The sequence below is a fragment of the Zingiber officinale genome, chromosome 9A, assembly GCF_018446385.1.
Source record: "Zingiber officinale cultivar Zhangliang chromosome 9A, Zo_v1.1, whole genome shotgun sequence".
In the NCBI taxonomy this organism is placed as follows: domain Eukaryota; kingdom Viridiplantae; phylum Streptophyta; class Magnoliopsida; order Zingiberales; family Zingiberaceae; genus Zingiber; species Zingiber officinale.
Genome location: NC_056002.1, coordinates 101345030 through 101366965, shown reverse-complemented (window position 1 = coordinate 101366965; position 21936 = coordinate 101345030). Strand labels below are relative to the sequence as shown.

The window sequence follows — 21936 nt, the reverse complement described above, 5'->3', positions numbered from 1 at the left end:
CGGAGAGATACTGATCAGGGTCTGATCAGGTTGGATGAAGAAGAGTCAAGTAGGTCAAGGTTGACCGGATACTTGACTGGGAAGTCCTAACTGGGATGTTAGGCAGTTCTGAAAGTCCTGGTGAGTGAAACCAGGCAGTTCGGAAAGTCCTGGTGAGTGAAGCCAGGCAGTTTGGAAAGTCCTGGTGAGTGAAGCCAGGCAGTCGGGAAATCTTGGTGAGTGAAGCCAGGTGAAAATCCTTGTGAGTGAAGCTAGGTGAAAGTGAAAGTCCTGGTGAGTGAAGCCAGGCAATGGAAAAGTCTAAGCAGGGAGCTTGGCATGGGAAAAGCCCAAGTATGGAGACTTGGCACGGGGAAAAGTCCAAGTATGGAGACTTGGCACGGAAAAGTCCAAGCAGGGAGCTTGGCACGGGAAAAGTCCAAGTATGGAAGCTTGGCATGCGAAGTCGGAGAGGGCTCGGTAGCTCGTTCTCCGGACTAGGTCAGAGAGGGCTCGGTAGCTCGTTCTCTGGACCGGACGAAGTCGGAGAGGGCTCGGTAGCTCGTTCTCCGGACGAGCTAGGGTTTAGGGCTGGGAGCTCTAAACCTGGATCGGTCTAGTAACCGATCCAGTGATACGCTGGGTTATCTGATCGGTCTGGTGACCGATCAGTAACCAAACAGAAGCATTTTGTTGCTTATCTGATCGGTCAGCAGACCGATCAGTGATCGATCAGTAGCATACAGTGAAATTCCTGATCGGTTTGCAGACCGATCAGGAGACGATCAGAAGGAGATCACCTTCGAGAGGGAAAAGGGCCTGATCGGTCATGGGACCGATCAGGAAAGGACCTGATCGGTCCATGACCGATCAGGGAAGGGCCTGATCGGTCTTGTGACCGATCAGGACCCTTGTGGATCGATCAGGATGAAGCCTGATCGGTCCACATCCTAGCCGTTGCGGAGCAACGGCTAGTTTCTTCTGTGTCTTCTTCGCAGGTTATAAAAGGGATTGAGGAGCTACAGTTCTATCTACTTCTTCCTCTTCTTTCTACTGAGCTGCTGGTGTGCTCTTGAGCTTTGCTGAGTTCCGAAGCTTCGTGTGAGCTTCCGACTGGGTTCCTGCTGTTGTAGGCGTCTCGTGAAGTTGCTGCTTCAACCAGTCGACAAGAAGGCAAGCTAGGGTTATTACATTTGTGTATTGTACTTAGTTTCTTGCTGTATTCTTGTAGTCCTGTTCATCTTGCTGTTGCAAGACATTGTGGCGAGTTTTCTCCACCCAGAAGGAGTGATTATTAGCCGGGTTTCCGGGGACTCATCCACCGACGGATTGATAGGCTTCGTCCACCTTACGGACACGCCGAGGAGTAGGAGTTTCATCTCCGAACCTCATTACGTCGACGCGTATTGAGGTTTGATTTCTTGTCTTTGTTTCGTTGTTTTATTTCTGCTGCGCTAACCTTGATTTGTAGAACGAAACGAACGAGATTTGGGGTCGGCTATTCACACCCCCCCTCTCTAGCCGCGACCATCGATCCTAACAAGTGGTATCAGAGCCGGGCCGCTCTTCGTTGGATCAACACCCGGGGGAGCACAAGAGCTAGAGAATGGATCTATTTGGAGAAGATGTCACGATTCCACCCTTCTACGATCGCGACGACTTCGCGTATTGGAAGGTAAGGATGAAGTATTTCCTTATGACTAACATTGAAAATTGGAGTTGTGTTCAATTAGGTTTCAAGCCTCCGATGGACAAGAAAGGAGAAACCCTAGAGAGGAAGGAGTGGACCAAGGAACAAGTCCACCAATCCCTAGTCAACGATGAGGTATTGAAAATTTTTGAATTCTCTTTACCTAATGACATTCTATGTAAGATAGATGGATATAACAATGCCAAGGAGTTGTGGAACAACTTGGCCAAGTTCCATGAGGAGAGCTCCATTTCAAGCCATGAAGAGGAGTCAAGTGAGCTAAGTAGCTCACACCATGGAGGAGAGGAATTAGAAGTTGAGGGTTACTCAACATCTAAGGAAGAAGAGGAGGAGAGCACTTCTTCAAGATTGGAGCAAGAAGAAGCATCTACCCCCGGAAGGGATGAAGGAGAGAGTCTACATTCATCCTCAACCCTAGGTAACTCAAGCACTTTAATTTCAAGCAAATTACACATAATGTGTTTTGAGTGTAGGGAGCTTGGGCACTACAAGAGTAAGTGTCCAAAGAGGATTAGAAAGTCTCCACCGGCGCCAAAGGTCAAGGAAGCCGGAGTCCCGATACGCAAAGGCAAGGAGCACGTGGTGTGCTTCCAATGCAAGCGAAGGGGACACTATAGGAGTCAATGTCCGAGGGGGAGGCAACCTCACAAGGACAAGAGACCGAGCACATCGATAGGGGGAGCTAAGGCAAACCCTAAGGTAACATTTAGGGCTCTTTCTTGCAATCATAATAAGAAACATGCTAGTAGTTTTGTTGCAATTGACAATAATGATAAGCATGATAATTATAGAAATCGATACACGTGCTTAGGTGCCAAACATGTGAGCCTACATAAGGATAACACTAGGAAAGCCAACCCTAGGATCAACTCATCTAAGGTTAAGGGAAACCTAGATAGGAATCCCAAAACTACTAGACACATGCCTAGGAATACCTCAAAGAAAAATGAAAAATTAAAAATGGAGGTATTAGAGAAGGAGAATCAAGTCTTGAGGTCAAGACTTGATACTTTGGAAAAGGCTCTTGAGGATTTGACTCTAGAGTCTAGGGGTCAAAAACCCAAGTCCAAGGACAAGAAAGGTTTGGGTCACAAACCTAAGTCCCAAGTGGTCAAGCCCACTTATCACAATGTTCCATTCGATTATGGAACAAAATCTAGGGCTAGGAAGACCATCACCAAGGTCACAAGGGGAGTCACCCCTAGGGTTGATCTTGATGAGTCCCAAATGACCAAGGCTTTAAAGCCTAGGAGGGTCATTAGGAGGGTTGCTAGGGAAGTCATCCCTAGTGAATACTTAGTGAACCCAATGAGCTCCAATAGGTATTGGGTTCCTAGGAGCGTGATTTCATCACGCTAGATTAGTTAGGGTGTGCCAACCTCACTTGAATAGGTAGTTAACCTAATCATGGCAAAAGGTGGCACTTTAGGATTTTTCAAGGTATAATCAAGCCTTGAAAATGAAATTAAGAATTATTCCTAAGGTGAGTAGAATGTGCCAATCAAATTTGAGGAGTTTTCTAGAGTCAAGCTAGTTGGCACGTAGTGATCTAAACATCTTTGGTATATGATTTGAGGTCTATCACACTTAGGAATATAGAATTTATGGCAAAATGATCAAAATCATCAAACATGGCAACTAAGGCTAGAGTTAGGTATTTTCTATACCTTTATATGTTATTTGCCATATATTGTTTGCCATATGCCATGTCATGACATCATATTTAATTTATGATCATTTAAAATGTCATGATAGTGCTTAGGTTAGTTAAATGTCATGCTTTATTTAAGTTTCATACTTTATGCCATGACATCATGACATTAGCACATTTTCACTTATGATATCATTATATGCCATGTCATCATCTTTTGCATTTATAATCAATTAATTTGATTTAAGGACAAAAACACAATTTGATATGGAGATCAAATTGATGTTTAGAAAATGCATGAGAACTTAGCCTAAGATGACCTAAACCCATATCTCACATCAAAATTGACTTGGATGTGTTTGATACACCTTAGATGTGTGTGAGATATTAGGATTGTGAGTTAGGATCAAGGTACATAGTTCTTGTACCTAGATGAGCCTAATTCTAATTGGGGATCATAGGGAAAGCTTATGTACAAGTCATGTACATTTAGCCCTAAGATTGTGGTCCTAAATTAAATGGTTGAAAATTATTTCAAAATTGATTTGAAAAACCTTGATGAAGCTCTTCTTGTGATAGCATTCATCATTGAGTAAGTTGATACAAAGTTGGTTTAACTTTGATCTATTTCAAAGACTTTTGAACTTTGTATCAAGATTGAAAAATGGAAGTTATTTTCATAGAAAACTATTTTTCCATGATAGTATATGTTATGAGGAATGTATCCTCAAAATTTCACAATTTTTGGAATTTTCTGTAATTTTCTAGGAGTCTCTGAATTTCGGGAGGAAAATCAGAAACTTCTGATATCAGAGTTGGGGACCGATCAGAGGGGAGCCTGATCGGTCCAGGGCACTCTGGATCGGTCACTGGACCGATCCAGGAGAGTGTGGATCGGTCTGGTGACCGATCCAGTTAAGGCTGATCGGTCTGGTGACCGATCCAACTTGCTGATTTTCGACCTTTTTGTCTGAAATTTCAGCTGGGAGTTGGTGTTTTGGATTTCTAAAGGTTTGAAACTCTCCAAGACATTGTTGGTGCAATGGTCAAGGGGGAGTTGACCTTTAGGGGGAGTTTTACCTATTGGTCAAGGGGGAGTTGACTTTTAGGGGGAGTTTTTACTCCTAAAGGCTTGAGTGATATGAGATTATCACTAAGTTGATTGTTGAATTTAGTATCAAGGGGGAAATTAAGGGTTTCAATGAAAGGTATGGGACTTTCATTAGGAAGAAACTCTTGACCTTGATTCACTCCTTTTTGATGTGTGTCAAAAAGGGGGAGAATGGAGAATGTCTAGAGAATGTTCAAGGAAGAACATTGGAGTTAGTGGGAGAGTTTGTTGATCACAACGAGTGAAGTTGTGAACAACGATAACTTACTCTTCAGGGGGAGAGTTTGTTGATGTGTGCCAATAGGGGGAGAATGGAGGGTTTAAGTTAGGCCTTCATTATCTAAGAAGGAGGTTGCCTTCTTAGAAGGAGAATGTAAGGTTGTAACTTATGCTTCATTACCTAGTGGCATGGAGAGAGTTGAGGCTATTGGATTAGCCTAACTTAAAGGTATTGTCAAACATCAAAAAGGGGGAGATTGTTGGTGCAATTTCCAGTAGGTCAAGGTTGACCTAGTTGACCAAGCGTAAACCTTGGTCATGGTTTCGATGTTTGACAATACAGAAAGACATGTAGACATGGACAATGCAGGTACAGTTGTCCATGCGGAGAGATACTGATCAGGGTCTGATCAGGTTGGATGAAGAAGAGTCAAGTAGGTCAAGGTTGACTGGATACTTGACTGGGAAGTCCTAACTGGGATGTTAGGCAGTTCGAAAAGTCCTGGTGAGTGAAACCAGGCAGTTCGGAAAGTCCTGGTGAGTGAAGCCAGGCAGTCGGGAAATCCTGGTGAGTGAAGCCAGGTGAAAATCCTAGTGAGTGAAGCTAGGTGAAAGTGAAAGTCCTGGTGAGTGAAGCCAGGCAACGGAAAAGTCCAAGCGGGGAGCTTGGCACGGGAAAAGCCCAAGTATGGAGACTTGGCACGGGGAAAAGTCCAAGTATGGAGACTTGGCACGGAAAAGTCCAAGCAGGGAGCTTGGCACGGGAAAAGTCCAAGTATGGAAGCTTGGCATGCGAAGTCGGAGAGGGCTCGGTAGCTCGTTCTCCGGACTAGGTAAGAGAGGGCTCGGTAGCTCATTCTCTGGACCGGACGAAGTCGGAGAGGGCTCGATAGCTCGTTCTCCGGACGAGGTAGGGTTTAGGGCTGGGAGCTCTAAACCTGGATCGGTCTGGTAACCGATCCAGTGATACGCTGGGTTATCTGATCGATCTGGTGACCGATCAGTAACCAAACAGAAGCATTCTGTTGCTTATCTGATCGGTCAGCAGACCGATCAGTGATCGGTCAGCAGACCGATCAGTGATCGATCAGTAGCATACAGTGAAATTCCTGATCGGTTTGCAGACCGATTAGGAGACGATCAGAAGGAGATCTCCTTCGGGAGGGAAAAGGGCCTGATCGGTCATGGGACCGATCAGGGAAGGACCTGATTGGTCCATGACCGATCAGGGAAGGGCCTGATCTGGACCGATCAGGGAAGGGCCTGATCGGTCTTGTGACCGATCAGGACCCTTGTGGACCGATCAGGATGAAGCCTGATCGGTCCACATCCTAGCCGTTGCGGAGCAACGGCTAGTTTCTTCTGTGTCTTCTTCGCAGGTTATAAAAGGGATTGAGGAGCTACTGTTCTATCTACTTCTTCCTCTTCTTTCTACTGAGCTGCTGGTGTGCTCTTGAGCTTTGCTGAGTTCCAAAGCTTCGTGTGAGCTTCTTCGACTGGGTTCCTGCTGTTGTAGGCGTCTCGTGAAGTTGCTGCTTCAACCAGTCGACAAGAAGGCAAGCTAGGGTTATTACATTTGTGTATTGTACTTAGTTTCTTGCTGTATTCTTGTACTCCTGTTCATCTTGCTGTTGTAAGACATTGTGGCGAGGTTTCTCCACCCAGAAGGAGTGATTATTAGTCGGGTTTCCGGGGACTCATCCACCGACGGATTGATAGGCTTCGTCCACCTTACGGACACGCCGAGGAGTAGGAGTTTCATCTCCGAACCTCGTTACGTCGACGCGTATTGAGGTTTGATTTCTTGTCTTTGTTTCGTTGTTTTATTTCCGCTGCGCTAACCTTGATTTGTAGAACGAAACGAACGAGATTTGGGGTCGGCTATTCACACCCCCCCTCTCTAGCCGCGACCATCGATCCTAACATAGGGTACAGTCTGGACTCCAGAATGCTTATATCTGTGCATCATAGTGAGTCTGGGCGTTAAAAACTAACTCTACCTTAATCAAGTTAAATGATCCAACCCTAGTCAAATCTAACTGGATTACTAACTTAACTTGACTAACCAAGTGAAAACTGGTGCCCTCTAGGTATTCAGCTAGTAGCTAACGGTTAGACAGTTGGTTAAGGATATTAAAATTCTAAACTGACTCAGCTTACACTTTAGGGCTCTGATACCTTGCTAAAGAAAATTGATTCACAATCCATTTAACTCAACTCATGCTTGGACATTAGGTTTTACGCTTATTGCTCCTTCGTTGCCTTTAAGGATTTTCAAATTATTAAAAATTTCTTTTTGACTTCTATAGTCGTCTTCAAAATTAACTTTTTGAATTTTATTTCAAAAATTAAGGTCTCAAGTTAATCCAACTTCTCAGAAGTTTTTAAACTAATTCGAAATTAATGATTCTTAAAAGGCTTTAAAAAAAATTTTAACTAAATATTTTTTCAACAAAATTTTTCAAAAATTTCTCTTTTGCAAACTTAGCCTAAAGTAAGTTCTTCAAAACTTACTTTATTTTGGCTACCTTCTAAAAATATTTTTTCGAAACTTGCCTTTCGAAAAAAAAACTTAGACCTACTAAGGTAATTTTAACCTACCTTTGCCCATATTTTGGCTAAGTTCTTCAACACTAAGGTAATTTTAAAGTAAAACCTACTAGAAATATTGCTTTGTTGAAAACGTAATGTATTGGTTTTAAAAACTTAGACCTTTCAACTTGTCCCCTTCTTTCAACAAAAGTTTTTTGATATATGGCAAAGGGGGAGAGTAGGACATGAATTAAGTGATAAGAAAAACAGAGCTCTCGTTAAGGGGGAGCCTTATACACGATATTTTTAGCTTAAATCATGCTTGCACTGGTTATAGTTTGCTTATCTTTATTTTGTGCATCTTGTTTTACTTAACTTTGAATCTTTGTTGCCATAATCAAAAAGGGGGAGATTGTTAGTGCGGGAAGCATCCGACAATCGAACATAAGTTTTGATAATAACAAAGAGATTCAAAGTTAAGATTCCTTGTTATCTAATGTGCTTAAATGAGATTGTAGGAAAGTCCTAACTGCGGTTAGGCAGGTGAAAAATCCTAGGGGGTGGTAACCCTAGGTGATAGGAAAATCCTAAGGGGCGGTAACCTTAGGTCCTAGGGGGCGGTAACCCTAGGTGGAGGAAAATCCTAAGGGGGTAACCTTAGGTCCTAGGGGGTGTTAACCCTAGGGGGTGGTAACCCTAGGCAGAAAGTCCAGTCGGTCTGGAGGACCAGACAGGCATCAGGTAATCTCTCCTGAGGGGACACGTTCCCCGTAGAGGGAACAGTAGGTGAGGACGTGTTCCCCGTAGAGGGAACAGTAGGCGTCAGGTCGACCTAGGGTTTCCGGTTGAAAATCCGAAGTCAGACCCGGACAGTCCGTTGACTGTCGATATTTCATTTAGTATACCTATTCAGTGCTAACTTTGTGTTGCAGGGTATTTTTGGGACTAACGTATCTTGCAGGTACAAAGGAGCAACCTTAAGCCTCGGATGAATAGTGTCCGAGGCACCTCCATGGAGCTTGTGTTGGTTAGTCCTAGAAAAACGTACCGATTCCACTGTACAAAAATTTTTGTACAAGTGTCGAACCTTTCCTTAAATAACCTATTGTGTTCTTTAGAAGTTAAATTAGGAATCACAGACGGAACTTAACATCATTGATTCATAACTTATCTATTCTTAATGGTTTGGATTTGAATCGCAAGCGGAACTTAACACTATTGATTTAAATCCACCTATGTTATTAATTTCATTAAATATTAATTTCCAAAATTGGCTTCCAAGACTGCATGGCGAGGCGCATGGCCTTCTTGGATATGGGAGCAACCGCTACCGCCTAGACAAAGCCTTTTAAGGAAAGCTAATATTTAATTTCCTTAAATAACTCTAGGTTAACCAAAAAGAATAATCGAATCACAAATTCGAAAAAGAAGAAAACACAAACTCGAAAAACTAATTCAAAAAACTAGATCTAATGCCTCTTGTGTTTGGAATTTTTACAAAAAGGAATAACTAGCATGATGCGGAAAACAATTGCTAATTATACCTTCCCTTTGTATGCTAATGACCTCGAGATCTTCTGCCGTATTCCTCGCCTCGTCTTGGATGTCGTGTGGGCGACGATCCTCCAAGATGAACACCACCTAAAAGCTTTCTTCCTCTTCCTCTAAAATCCGGCCACCAACACCACCAAGGAGAAGAGAGCAAAGGGAAAAGGAGAAGAGAGAGGGCCGGCCACTTAGAGATCTCTAAGCAAGAGAATAAGAGTTGTGTCTCATGAAGCCTCCTCACCCCTTCTTTTATAATACTTGCCAAGGCAAATAAGGGAAGAATTTTTACAAAAATTAAAATCTTCCTCTAGCTTTTCCTTTTCCCTTTTAATTTTCCTTTTCTTTCCTCTTGATTGAATCAATCACCAAAAATAAATTTGATGATTTTATTTTTTTTAAACATGGCCGACCACCTTGCTTGGGCACCAAGCAAGGGTGGCCGACCCCCATAAGAGGAAAGGAATTTTATTTTTTATAAAATTTTACAAGAAGAAAAACTCTTATAAAATTTTACAAGCTCTCTTTCCTAAAGTAGGAGTTAAAAAAGGAAAGTTCTAAAAATTAAAACCATGTTTTAAAATTTAAAACTTCTCTTATAAAATTTCCTTTTTTAACATGGTAATAGAAAATTTAAATTTTAAAACTTATCTTCCTTTTTTTTTCTTAAACCATGAGGATGGTTAAAAAAGGAAAGTTTTAAAACTCTCTATTAAAACATGTGACCTAATTCAAATAAGGAAAGTTTTACAAATTAAAATATCTCTTTTAAAACTTATAATTTTCTACAAAGAGAAGATTTTAAAAATTCAAAACAACGCCGACCCCTACTAGCTTGGTCACCAAGCAATAGGGTCGGCTCCTATAGAAGAGGATGTGGCCGACCCTTGCTTAGTCACCAAGCATTGGACTGGCCCCCTTATTGGACACCAAGATGAACTTATATTTGGATGGACTTGAGGCTATAATGAGGCTACGACAGGGACCTAGAGGAGAAATTGGTTTTGGCCTTTCGATGAGCTTGAGTATCCCGTGTTCGCCCCAAACACACAACTCAAGTTCATCGATAATAACTCATTCCACTAGAGAGTTATTATCGCACTACCGCACCAATCCCAAATTACATTATGGACTCCTTCTTATCATGAGTGTGTTAGTCTCCCTGTGTTTAAGATAACAAATGCCCACTAATTAAGTAAGTTACTGACAACTCACTTAATTAATATCTAGCTCCAAGAGTAGTACCACTCAACTTCATTGTCATGTCGGACTAAGTCTACCTGCAGGGTTTAACATGACAATCCTTATGAGCTCCTCTTGGGGACATTCTCAACCTAGATAACTAGGACACAGATTCCTTCTATAATCAACAACACACACTATAAGTAATATCATTTCCCAACTTATCGGGTATATTGATTTATCGAGCTAAACCTCACCCTTTAATAAGTCAAAGAAATAAATATTAAACATATGTGATTGTTATTATATTAGGATTAAGAGTACACACTTCCATAATAACTAAGGTCTAGTTCTTTTATTAAGTCAGTACAAAAAGAACTTACCTAAATGATCCTACTCAATACACTTAGAGTGTATCAGTGTAATTTAATAATCAAGATAAACTAATACTTAATTACACTACGACTATTCCGAAGGTTTGTTCCTTTCCATCTTAGTCATGAGCAACTATTTATAATTTATAAAGAACCGACAACATGATCTTCTGAGTGTGACACCACACTCCATGTTATCTACTATATAAATTAATTGAATAATTACATTTAACAAATAAATGCAGATATTGACCAATGTGATTCTTTTATTTCAAAAATAAATGCTTACAAAAGCTAGGCTTTTAGTATACACTCCAACACTTGTAGCTCATTATGATTTAGAGCTACATCAAATGGACGTAAAGACTGCATTCCTCAATGGAGACATAGAAGAGTCTATATATATGGTACAATTAGAGAACTTTGAGTCTAAGGACTCCAAGCACCTAGTATGTAGATGAAAGAAGTCCATTTATGGTTTAAAGCAGGCGTTTCGTCAGTGGTACCAGAAATTTGATCAAGTGGTTACCTCATTTGGATTTAAAGAGAATCCCGCTGATCAGTGCATATATGTCAAGTTTAGTGAGAGCAAGTTTGTTATACTTATTTTGTATGTGGATGATATATTGCTTGCGAGCAATAATAAGGATCTGCTGTTTCAAACTAAGTCATTTTTATCTGGTAATTTTGAAATAAAAGATCTTGTTGAAGCATCTTTTGTTTTAGGTATACAGATCTATCATGATCGTTCAAGAGACATTCTTGAACTTTCACAACATGCCTATATTGAAAAGATGCTTATAAGCTATAGTATACAGAACTGTACACTCGGTGGCACACCTGTGTCAAGAGGTGACAAGTTTAGCTTGCAGTAGTGTCCACGGCTTGAATTTGAAATAAAGGAGATGGAGCAATTCCCATATGCATCAGCAGTGGAAAGTCTCATGTATGCACAAGTTTATACTCAATCAGATATACAATTTATAGTAGGGATATTAGGCAAATATATTAGTAACTCAGGACCGTCACACTTGAAAGCGGTAAAGAGAGTGATGTGATATTTGCAAAGAACTAAAGGACATATGCTCACGTATCGGAGATCAGATCTCTCGGAGGTGATTGGATATTCAGACTCTGATTTTGCTGGATGCTTGGATATCAGGAGGTCAACTTCGGGATATATTTTCATGCTTGCTGGAGGGGCTATATCTTGGAAGAGCGTCAAGCAGATGCTAGTATTCACTTCTACTATGAAGGTAGAGTTAGTAGCATGCTACGAAGCATCCAATCACGGGATTTGACTGCAGAACTTCATCATAGCATGACAGATTGTTGATGACATTGATAGGCCACTGAGGATCTACTGTGATAATAAAGTTGCAGAACTTTATTCCAAGAACAACCGCAGTCTGTCGAAGTCTAAACACATCGACATCAAATTTCTAGCGGTTAAAGAAAGAGTTCAGAGTTGTCAGATTATGGTAGAGCACATCAGAACAAATTCCATGTTGGCCGATCCACTCACTAAAGGCTTAGTGCCTAAGGTGTTTCATGCGCATATTGTGGATATGAGAGTTCTTCTTATCGAAAAAGAACTCATCTAATAACAATTTGTATTTATTTTTATTGTTCTATGTTGATTAATAAAGACAAACATTTGTTTTGATTATTGTACATACTTAAAGTTCAAAATATTAATGAGAATTTATATGTTTGTTTGACACTCTGACTGTGATATCATCATTTACTACTGCTGTTTAACATTTGGTGTTTGTAAATATGATAAAGATTCCTTTTGACATCATAAAGTTGATCATGATTTGTTATTGTAGTTTATCATAAAGTATTTTATAAATATGATCTAACCTCTTTTGAGGTCATCTTAGGACCAGTTGGAAATTGACATGTATTGATCACATTTCATGTAATTTCCACTCTACACATCCACATCTTGATCTATATCATTAATGACATTGGTATTGTGATTACTGTTGGGGCTTGTTACGATCATATACAGTATCTATGACCTCTTTAATCCTATACCAATGAAGTTAATGGACCAGATTGTTTACAGGGGTATTTTGTATCAATAAAGTTTGATATCAACTAAAATTTTACTTGTATTTCACATACAACTCATATATAACCCAAGTGAAAGATTGTTGGATATAATTATTCCCATTAGGTGGGCTTATTTGTAAGTTGCACATGTGAATACGATCCGAACCATTTAAAGTGATCTAACTTATGTCTAGTGGGTTATTTGGTAATTGGATGTGAATCTCATATGCGTAGAACCTATAGTCTCACATCTATTATCATCTATTTGCTGATAATAGATGTTCAGTATATATGGACTTACAGTCTTACATCTATTATTATCGATGGGTTGATAATAGATGTTCACTATATATAGGGTTGTTACCTAAGGGCTTATGGAATAATCTTGACATAGTTTCTTGTTCCCCATTGACAAGAAGCTTTATGGTGCTGCCATACCCTAAGTCTCTTGGAAGACCTTCCTTTCCAATGCATCTTCTTCCATAGAGATCAAATCGACGACGCTAAAGACAAGGATATGATTCTTCAATCAGGTTCCTTATCTATTATGTTTATGCATTTATTTTCTTATGTCATGTTCTCGATGAAACTAGATCTTCTTATTCTTGTATTTTCTATATATAAATTCTTTATATTTTTAGAATCCATGTGCCTTAGGATTTACAAGAACTATCATAAAAAGGTTGTATCTTTCTCCGATAAGCTTCTCCAACACTTTCTTAAACACACCCCGACTCATCTTTCAATCGGCAATTCGTGCTCCCCGCCTCTTGGTATTCATAGGGAGGGGATACATCAAAATGTTATTGGTGCAGCATGCCGATTGCCACCCTCTGACACCCCACCGGTAGCATGGTTGCTGCTTTCCAGTGCAAGAGCAAACCGGAGTAGAAATTTTCGAGATATCGAAATACATGCCATTTATGATCATGCCCATACCTTTCCTTGGAACCTTCCTAACCTCATTGTTGTTGCAGGACCTTCTTAGGCCTCTTTGTCGTCGAAGATTTTCGTTGTCAGCTCCTTGTTCTCTTCTTCGGCTTAGGCTGCGGCTCTTCTAGTTAAAGCACCTGAAGGTTGTGCTTGGGAGGGCCAGGGTGGTGTTCATGGCTCACTGACCAAATGTCATTGGCTTGATCATGAAACCACCCATCATTGTTGCCATGGCGATTCCATCCATCTCTCAAGACGTTGCTCTCGCTATTGGCGCAGCTATGATAGCTCCACTCATCTCTCGCAGAGTTCATTTGGATCGACTATTCTTATACCATGTAGAAATTAAGAGAAGAAAAAAATTAATCATATTATTATATCTTCAAACTGATACAGAGTATAAAATTTTATATAGTTAAATTAAGAAATCCTAAATTCTATATAAAAAAGAAAAAAATCTAAATTATCCTAAAAACTACAAACAAATAAATATATAATCTAACACACTCTTCTCTCATAGAGTTCATTTGGACGGGCGGCTCCGAGGCGGCGCAATGCCGGTGAAGAAATCCGCCGATTGTTAAAAGGGGCTTCGCGCCGACGCACTCCGCCATAGAGGGCATAGGCCGCAGGCCGAGGTTTCCCATTGATGATGCTTCATAATAGCCCCAATTGCTGATGCCTAATCCGTCATCTTCTCCCATGTGCGCCGGCGACCGGAACTAGCCGACGAAGGGGGCGGCAAAATGTGATTTTTTTCCCCTTTTCTTTTTCTTCACAAATCCCGGCCCTAGCAAGGAAAAAAAATTTGATCTTGCAGGGTTCCTGATTGAGATCTCGCAATGAAGATCCCGAGCTGAGTAAAATCTGCCAAAAAGAGGGAGAAGAAATTCACACTGGCACAGCAAAGAGGAAGATGAACTCAAAAGGCTTACCTGGGATTGGAAGAGAGAGAAAGACGGCGAAACATGGAGGATAATGATGAAATAAATGGCAGAGGCAAACAGAGGACGACAGCAGTTTATAGATGGAAGTTTTTGTTGCTACTCATGCACGCGACTGAGATTTTCTTTCGAGAGTAAAGATCTGACCGAAAGTCAATCTTTTAGATCATGTTTTTGACCGAAAGTCGCCGCTGTTAATCATTAAGTCAAATAAAGAAGCTATAAATTGTTTATATTAATCAAGTTCATAGAAGCAGAAGTCAACGGCTTAACAAAAAAAAACCAAACATTTCTTCTTAGTCCTTCAATTCTTCCGGAACGCTAACAGTCAACGCCCGGGCCATCAATCCATATCAATGGTAGAGCAACGCAGCCTTTATCTTCTCGATCGTGTTGCTGATCCAAAGATTGATCGAAGCTACGGCCTCCCTTCCGATTTCAGCGCCCTCTGTCTTGTTCATCACCGTCTGGAATCCCACAGTGAGCAGCGACCCCGAGACCCCTCCCGCCGGAGAACTCGAGCTGGTCAACGGCCCTCCTCCGGCTACTGCGCCGGCGAACCCGTCGTCAGGTACGATCGTGAAGCCCGAGACAATCAGCTGCACGGACGACGCGTCCTCCCCCCTCCTGACCATGTCCAGCGACGGCAACCCGAGCGGAGAGTACACCAGCAGCGACCCCGATGCGTCGGTGCAGCTCTCTTGCAGTATGAGCAAGCTCGATGTGGATTTCGACCTCTGCAATCACCGACACATTCAGTTCATGCTCATCGTAGCTTAGAGACCAAAGTGGAACTCACATTGAGGATCGAAATCGAGTTTCCGGAGTTTGATCCATTGATGAAGTGAGCCACCCTTTGGAATTTGACTTCTTCCTTGGAAACTTCCCACTGGAACAGAGGAATCAGACGATCAGACATTAAGAAGATGTTGGATTCGGATTAGGATGATAATCAGTAATACTGAGTAGCAAGTGAAAGCCACCAGATTTCGATTTTGCTCGTCTTTCAGGAAGCTGAAAAGCCTCTCCGGGTGCAGAGGAAGCCACACTGACGTCGCCGCGCTGACCATCTCGCCGCCGGCGAGCCTGGGGGTGTCGGTCTTGTGGAAGTACACTTGGTATGCGTCGTTCGACCCGGGCATCATGATCCACTTGTTGGCGATCGAGCCGCTGAAGGTGGCGCAGAAGCTTTTCACCATTCGTTGAGCGAGCTTCATCATGCTCTGCTTGGCTTCCGGTGTCGGAATCACTGTCGATCGGCGCAGTTCGACCACCGGCATTATTAGCAGTGCTTGCGATCATTCATGTTTCAATTCTCAGACAAAGGATCGGCCATTACCTCCTCCCAAGTCGTTGGCGATTCCGGCCGAGATGGAGAAGGCGTTCCTCTCGGCCGTCCGGCGAAGGTTAGAGACCCATCGCCGCGCCTCGAATGCAGCTCCACTCGTTACGAGATGCTGGAAGAGTATGTGGATTGGGTTCTTCTCTTCGATTTCCACATGCTCGATCCAAGTTATCTGAACACAAACAGATCAAAGGCGTTCAATTCAGTTGGAAGAAGAAGTTTATGACTCGATCGATCGATCGATCGATACCTTGGAGCATCCATTTGCCATTTCCGAAATCAAGCAGCCGGAAGGAAGCTTCCGGGCGCAAGCTTCCACGTAGTTGCCTAGGAGGTAGTCGACTGAAACGTCAGCGATCGCCCATGAACTCGAATCAACTCGCCGGCAGTGCCTGAGCACACACAATTCTCTCGTCGGAACGGCCGGCGACAGAATTTGCAGCTCTTGATACATCTGCAAAGCTTTGAATTATAGATAGATACTTCTTATCGACGGAGACAAGAGAAGAAAGAACGTAAAAAAAATAAAAAATCATCACCAATATCGCAGATCCTGCGCTGCTGCTTCCAGACGCTCCAGAAGGTAGAACATCAATGGTCGTTGCATTCGAAACGATTGTAGGAAACAGTTCCATCCACTTGCTCTGCGAAGACACACATACAATCTGAATCATGGTTGAATCCAAGGAGAAGAATTGGTTTTCTCTGAGGCTCTGATGCTCACCGGAGTCATGAATGCATCGACGAGCATGCGGCAGCTCATCGTCACTGTGGCAGAGTCCCGGGAAGCCTCCGTTCGGGTGCCGGAAAACTTTGGCTGATGTGGTTTAGGGAACTTCCTCTGGTAGGCTTGCAGTTCAAGGACTTCTGCGCCGTTGCTCGCCGATTTGACCCACAGTGGCTCGCCGAGCTGCAGTAGCTGAATGACCTCGTCCATGGCGTACGAAGCCATGTCCATCAGCATCGGTTTGTCGCTGTCGGAAATTTGTCGAAGAGAATAGGGAATCGAAGGAGAGGGATCGAAGGATGGAGGGGCGCCGCCGCCTTGGGGCACTGACTTCGGCAGGAGAAGATGGTGCTGATGAGCGATAGGCCTGCCCAAGTACTTGGAGGTGAGATTCGATACGCGATCAACCTCTTCCTTCAGGCGGGCGTTCTCCATGCGCAGCCTCTGCTCGTCGAAGTAAGGGTTGGCGCTGCCGTTGTTGAGGCCGCAGTGGCGGCACGCTAGCCGCCTCACCGCCTCCTTCATCGCGATGTTCTCGCCCCGTATCCTGTCGTTCTCCGCCCGCAGCGAGCAGTTGTCCGCCTTCTCGTGCTGCGACTGCTCGCCGGAAATGCAAACCACCAACAAAAACAGAGCAGTTAGAGTCAGTCCGGCCATCCAAAAACCGAGAAAAGGAAGCTACTTGCCTTCATCAAGGTCCTCCTGTTCTGGAACCAGAACTTGATCTGGCGCGACTCGAGCCCCAAGTCCCTGCTCATCTTCCCCCGCTGCTTGTCGTCGGGGTGCGGGCACACCCTGAACATCCTGCGCCGTACCATCCGAATCGAAGATCGGTGATGAAAGAAACAGAGGAGGAGGAAGAAGAAGACGAAGAAGAAGAGACAAAGGAAAGCAGAAAGCATACGCCTCGAGTTCTTGAATCTGTTGCGGGGTGTGCCGGTACATCAACTTCTTCTTCCTCCCGCCGCTCCCGTTGGCCTGTGGCTGGGCAGGAGCTTCGTGTTCGCCACCGGAATCCATTTCCTCGACGTCGATCGATCTCCGTGGCCGTGGGCGGCCATTTATAGACACTAGACTACGCAGCCGCCTCCGCTCTGGCGGTGGGCCCAGCTGCCAGCGAGGCCAGAGGTTGCGACTTTCCTCGTACAGTCCATACTTCTCCCTTCCTCACTCACGCTCCATTTTTGGCTCCCCATATCCTCTCCCCCTCGCTCCTCGTCTCCAACCTCACTCCGTTGACTCCCGTTGATTAACGTTGACCTTGGTTGACGCCATTGACCTCAGCTCGGCTCATCATGGGAACCAGGAGTCAACGCCTCATTCAAAAACAGGGGCTTTAAAGAACAAGTGCAGCTAGCCATGAACGCTCGTTAATGGGGAAGAAGACGACGAAAGTCGTTGTTTTAAATAAGAATCTCAAGGCTCTTCATGGCGAACAAACACAGGCAGTTAGTTCTATTTATGGCGAAGCAAATCTAACGGCAAATGTATACGAGAAAGAAGGAAATTGTTGAAGAAAAAAATATATTTTCTTTTTTTTGCCAAAAAAGATATGAAGGTAATTTTAAATTTTATACAATTATGTTTATAATTATGTTTGACAGACTGTACTTAAACATGGATTTAAGCTTAAACAACATATATTGAATTTTGTATTTTATAAAAAAATATATATACTAAGAATGGAAATAATAGAATTTAGGTCGTTAAAATCTAATGCTAAATTACCTACTTAATATGGAAATAACGCATCTGTGATAAATTTAGTGAATCTGTAACATTTAAAGCTTGTCGATAAAATTGTTCTTCCCATTTTGGACCATTTACATTTAAAGCTTTTTATTTTTATTTTTTGGTTCTTCTACAAATATGATAGTTAATTAAAATGGAGACTTGGAAATCTTTTAATAACCTTCTCATACAACACATTTCAACGTAGATTTTTTTTCAAATTTATTTAAGAAAGATAGATATTAAGGAAACTTATTGTGGTTTTGCCTTCAAATGTGATAACCCTTCCATCTTTTCACATAATTGATATTTCATCAGCTTGTTTGGTAGATTATGGTATATATTAGCAGTTTGTTTATCTTCGCAATCGTAGACCGACCGACCAATAATAAGAACAGCAACAACAACAACAACAAGAGCTATAATTAACAGACTCTGCAGCTAAACCAATCGATGATGTCCGTCATTATCTTATCGCATTCAGGTTCGATTAGAAGATCATGTAGAAGCCCCGGGTAGAGTTTGATGGACTTGTCGGTCGAGGAAGCTTCATCGAACAACCTTCGAGAACCTTCGGGGTCAGTCAGATCATCAGAAGTCCCATGGAGCACCAAGAAAGGGACATTAACTCTATAGAGATTCTGCATCAAGTAGGCCGACAAGCGCAAGACCTCATAACCGGTCTTGACTCGGATGGAGCCGGTGAACACCAGTGGGTCGGTATACTTGCTCTCAACTGCTTCAGCATCGCGTGAAACAGGCGATGCGCTATTATTGGCATTGCTAAATTGGTACTTTGGGGCTAAAAGACAGAACAATGGAGCTAGCAACTGCATTGTAGTTGTAGCATGAGAACATAGTTGAGAACATTCACAAGGCACAAGCTTATAGACCTAGCTCCTATAAACTAACCTTTATTATCGGGTGTGAAGGCTGAACATGTACCGCCGGTGATGTCAATACAATACCCTTAATCCATCCTTGTATCTTAGGATCACACATCGCCTTTAACATGATATTTGAAACTTAGAGAGGAACAATTTAGTCGGTATTAGGCGCTTTCAATGAAGACATCATACCTTGAGAATAATAGCTGCCCCGGTCGAGTGGCCAAAGCAAAAGCAAGGTGTGGTGGTAGTAGTAGTAGTAATAGTAGTAGTAGTGTTGTTGTTCTCTGCCAAAACCTTTTGAAGAAATGCTTTCTTTTGTATATGAAAATAGAAACAATGAGAATTAAGCACAGCTTATCGATCAACACATCGAAGGCATGGCAAAGGCGGGGAAGAAGAGTTCATACCAAATCGGCCACCGCATAATCGAGCGAAGGGACGTACCCATGCAATCCATCACTTCCCCCGTGCCCTGAACCAAACACAAAGAAAGGTACAATTGAGGTGAACGAATCATCATCCAGAAGAAATTGATCCTTGCCCAATGAAATAATTCTATCATCCGATCGAGTGCTAACTCGACCACGATCTACTTTTACTTATGATCTTGATAGAAGTTGTGCTATTGATTAAATTGAAAATTAAACGTTGAAGGAATTGCAATTACCTATCCAATCCATTGCATATACTTTGAAACCATTATCGTTCAGCTTCTTTGCAAAGTGATCATATCTACCACTAAAAACAAGATAATATATATATAGAAATCTTAGAAGATGTTCCCTCTCTCTCTGTCTTTTTAAAAAAGATAATATTTTACTTTACTTACCTGTGCTCGTTCAGTCCATGCAACAAAACAACCAAGCCCCTGCATGATAACCAAATGAGTGTTTTATAATATGTTTTATTTCTAAAATATCCATACTACTGTTGTAACAACTAGCTGGTACATAAAAACTATCATATCAAAATATTTTTACTATTTTAGTCCAAATTATTTAAATTTTATTAAAGTTCACTTTAAAAAATTTATAGCTGCTAACAATGTTACAATGTTATAGTAATTCTAAATAGTACAATTATACAGTAGCCTGCAGCTACATAACTAGCTGCTATAATGACTGTTAGTCAATATAATGTTATAATAGCAACTAATAATAATTTTGATAGAGTTTAAGAAATTTGAGTAAATTAGCAACAAATAAAACATTATATTTAATCATGTTGTAATAACTATCTATAGTTACTAAAATGCTAACAAATGCAGAATACTTAGTTATTACATATGGTAGCTTATGTATTGGTTACATTCGACTTTTCTTATAAACCTAGTGCCCATTTGGATTCGTTAAATGTGGGTGTCATTTTGTTAACTTAGGTCTCTAGTTCTCACGATCTCATTAGTTTTGAAGGTGGACGGTTAAGTTCTACACAAATTTTCCACCAGTCACTAGGATAAATTTAAAATATATGTACAGGATTGTAAACAAGTCAAGCTGATTCAATCTTTGGGATGTTCAAGTTTGTTATCAAGTCAAGTTAAACCTAAAATGAATTAAACTTTTGAAATGATTGTTCAAACTTAACTTATTTTATTTTTTATAAGCTTTAACTTGATTCAAGCTTAACTTGAGCTTAATTTATTTAGATGTTATTGAGTTCGCAATACAAGCTTGACCTGAAATTGGTTCATTTAAATATTATCGAGCTTGCAATTCAAACTTAACTTGAGCTTGGTTCGTTTAGATATTATCAAACTTTTAATTCAAATATATTTGATTGTTTGAACTTTTACTTATTTTATTGATATATTGAGCATGATAATTTAAATTTATTTGCTCATTTTATTTTATTTTTATTTTATTTAGCATGTTAAGAATTTTATTAATGAACATAGTTTAAAAAAGTTATTCACGAATATTAACAAGCTGAATACATATGTATCAAACTTGTTAATTTATTTAGTTTAATTAACTATTTAAGTTTATTTATTTAATTGATCTTATGTGTATTGAATAAATATAAACAAACTCTTATGAAGTCGAACATCAGGCTTGTTCATGAACTCTAGCTGCTTAGGTTATCCGTCTAGTTGTTTATCATCGCACGATGCCCCGACGGGCGGGCACCCTTTAAATTTTGTTCGCAAGAACCAAATCAAATGTACATATAATTTTCAGATGATATATGAAGCCCTAGGGCGTACCTTGTCTCCCTGTTTAAAGGCGACCATGACTGGGTGAAAAGAGTGTCGTCTCTCGCCGTCGTCAACAAGGCAAAGTCCCTTTCCAGCCGTCCCTCCTGCCTCGCCTCCATCACCCGGCGGATCGCCAGGGCCCTGCGCCACGCCGCCTCCTGCTCCCTCTGTCTCCGAGGCAACATCGCCGCCGGCACCCTCACCACTACCCCGCCGCGGCCGCCCTTCTTACTCGCCTCCGGCCGGCCGTCGACCTCCGACGCAGGGACCGAGCGCCACCGGAACGGCAGGAGCAGAAGGAGGGCAGCCGCCCGAAGGAGGATCAGAAGGCCACCGAGGACGCGGAGGGACAAGAGGGCGGCGATACGGCCGCTCGCACCGGACGTCAGCATCCCCGGCTGCGCCATTACCACCGTCTCCTCCGTTTCGATCCAGATTCGGAAATCGCGAACGCTGGTGATAAATTAATCGGAGGAATCGATTTAAAATCCAACCTTTTGCTCGCCGGATTTCGAAGACGGCGGCGGCGGCGAAGAAGGAGAAGAAAATCGAATCCACGAGAGAGAGGAAGAGAAAGCGTCGGCTCATGGCCGGCCACCCGTTGACGCAATTATACGAAGCGATCAATGCACGCCCACGTCGCGTTTAGGTACACCTACCCATTCATTGCAGACCCGCCGCGAATGGTTGGATGAGGTGGTGGGCCCTGAGGGAGAGTACGACTTGGATGATTTAGAGGGTCACTACGGACGAAGTACGCGTTTCCCGGATGCAAAGATTCGCGGTCAGAATGCCAGCCACGTT

At 42.1% G+C, this 21936-nt stretch overlaps 3 protein-coding genes across 3 annotated transcripts; all 3 read right to left on the bottom strand.

The window, feature by feature from the left end:
- Nucleotides 1-14595: 14595 nt before the first annotated feature.
- Nucleotides 14596-15522, bottom strand: LOC122019393 (homeobox-leucine zipper protein ROC8-like). The gene is made up of 3 exons (XM_042576863.1): nt 15205-15522; nt 15042-15131; nt 14596-14979 (listed from the first exon to the last, which is right to left on the bottom strand). The coding sequence occupies exons 1-3, from the start codon at nt 15520-15522 to the stop codon at nt 14596-14598; spliced, it is 792 nt and encodes a 263-aa protein (XP_042432797.1).
- Nucleotides 15523-15558: 36 nt separating this feature from the next.
- On the bottom strand, nt 15559-17334 carry LOC122019391 (homeobox-leucine zipper protein ROC8-like). Its single transcript, XM_042576862.1, has 6 exons — nt 17219-17334; nt 17001-17118; nt 16312-16911; nt 16127-16231; nt 15838-16041; nt 15559-15759 (listed from the first exon to the last, which is right to left on the bottom strand). Exons 1-6 carry the CDS (start codon nt 17332-17334, stop codon nt 15559-15561), a joined length of 1344 nt encoding a protein of 447 aa, XP_042432796.1.
- Nucleotides 17335-18367: 1033 nt separating this feature from the next.
- Nucleotides 18368-21722, bottom strand: LOC122018541 (monoacylglycerol lipase-like). Its single transcript, XM_042575882.1, has 7 exons — nt 21142-21722; nt 19765-19803; nt 19603-19673; nt 19343-19407; nt 19125-19247; nt 18958-19050; nt 18368-18875 (listed from the first exon to the last, which is right to left on the bottom strand). Exons 1-7 carry the CDS (start codon nt 21537-21539, stop codon nt 18471-18473), a joined length of 1194 nt encoding a protein of 397 aa, XP_042431816.1. The 5' UTR covers nt 21540-21722; the 3' UTR covers nt 18368-18470.
- Between the last annotated feature and the right edge of the window lie 214 nt (nt 21723-21936).

Excerpts from the sequence above, each read along its gene's own strand:
- LOC122019393 (XM_042576863.1), bottom strand. The coding sequence starts at position 15,522 with ATGCCGGTGGTCGAACTGCGCCGATCGACAGTGATTCCGACACCGGAA. Across the intron at positions 15,132-15,204 it reads TGGCTTTCACTTGCTACTCA|TGGGAAGTTTCCAAGGAAGA; the intron begins GTATTACTGATT and ends CCTCTGTTCCAG. Across the intron at positions 14,980-15,041 it reads ACTCGATTTCGATCCTCAAT|AGGTCGAAATCCACATCGAG; the intron begins GTGAGTTCCACT and ends CGGTGATTGCAG.
- LOC122019391 (XM_042576862.1), bottom strand. The coding sequence starts at position 17,334 with ATGGATTCCGGTGGCGAACACGAAGCTCCTGCCCAGCCACAGGCCAAC. Across the intron at positions 16,912-17,000 it reads ACAGGAGGACCTTGATGAAG|TCGCAGCACGAGAAGGCGGA; the intron begins GCAAGTAGCTTC and ends TCCGGCGAGCAG. Across the intron at positions 16,232-16,311 it reads TCGATGCATTCATGACTCCG|AGCAAGTGGATGGAACTGTT; the intron begins GTGAGCATCAGA and ends GTGTCTTCGCAG.
- LOC122018541 (XM_042575882.1), bottom strand. The coding sequence starts at position 21,539 with ATGGCGCAGCCGGGGATGCTGACGTCCGGTGCGAGCGGCCGTATCGCC. Across the intron at positions 19,674-19,764 it reads CATGGACTGAACGAGCACAG|TGGTAGATATGATCACTTTG; the intron begins GTAAGTAAAGTA and ends TCTTGTTTTTAG. Across the intron at positions 19,248-19,342 it reads ATTATGCGGTGGCCGATTTG|AAAGCATTTCTTCAAAAGGT; the intron begins GTATGAACTCTT and ends CATATACAAAAG.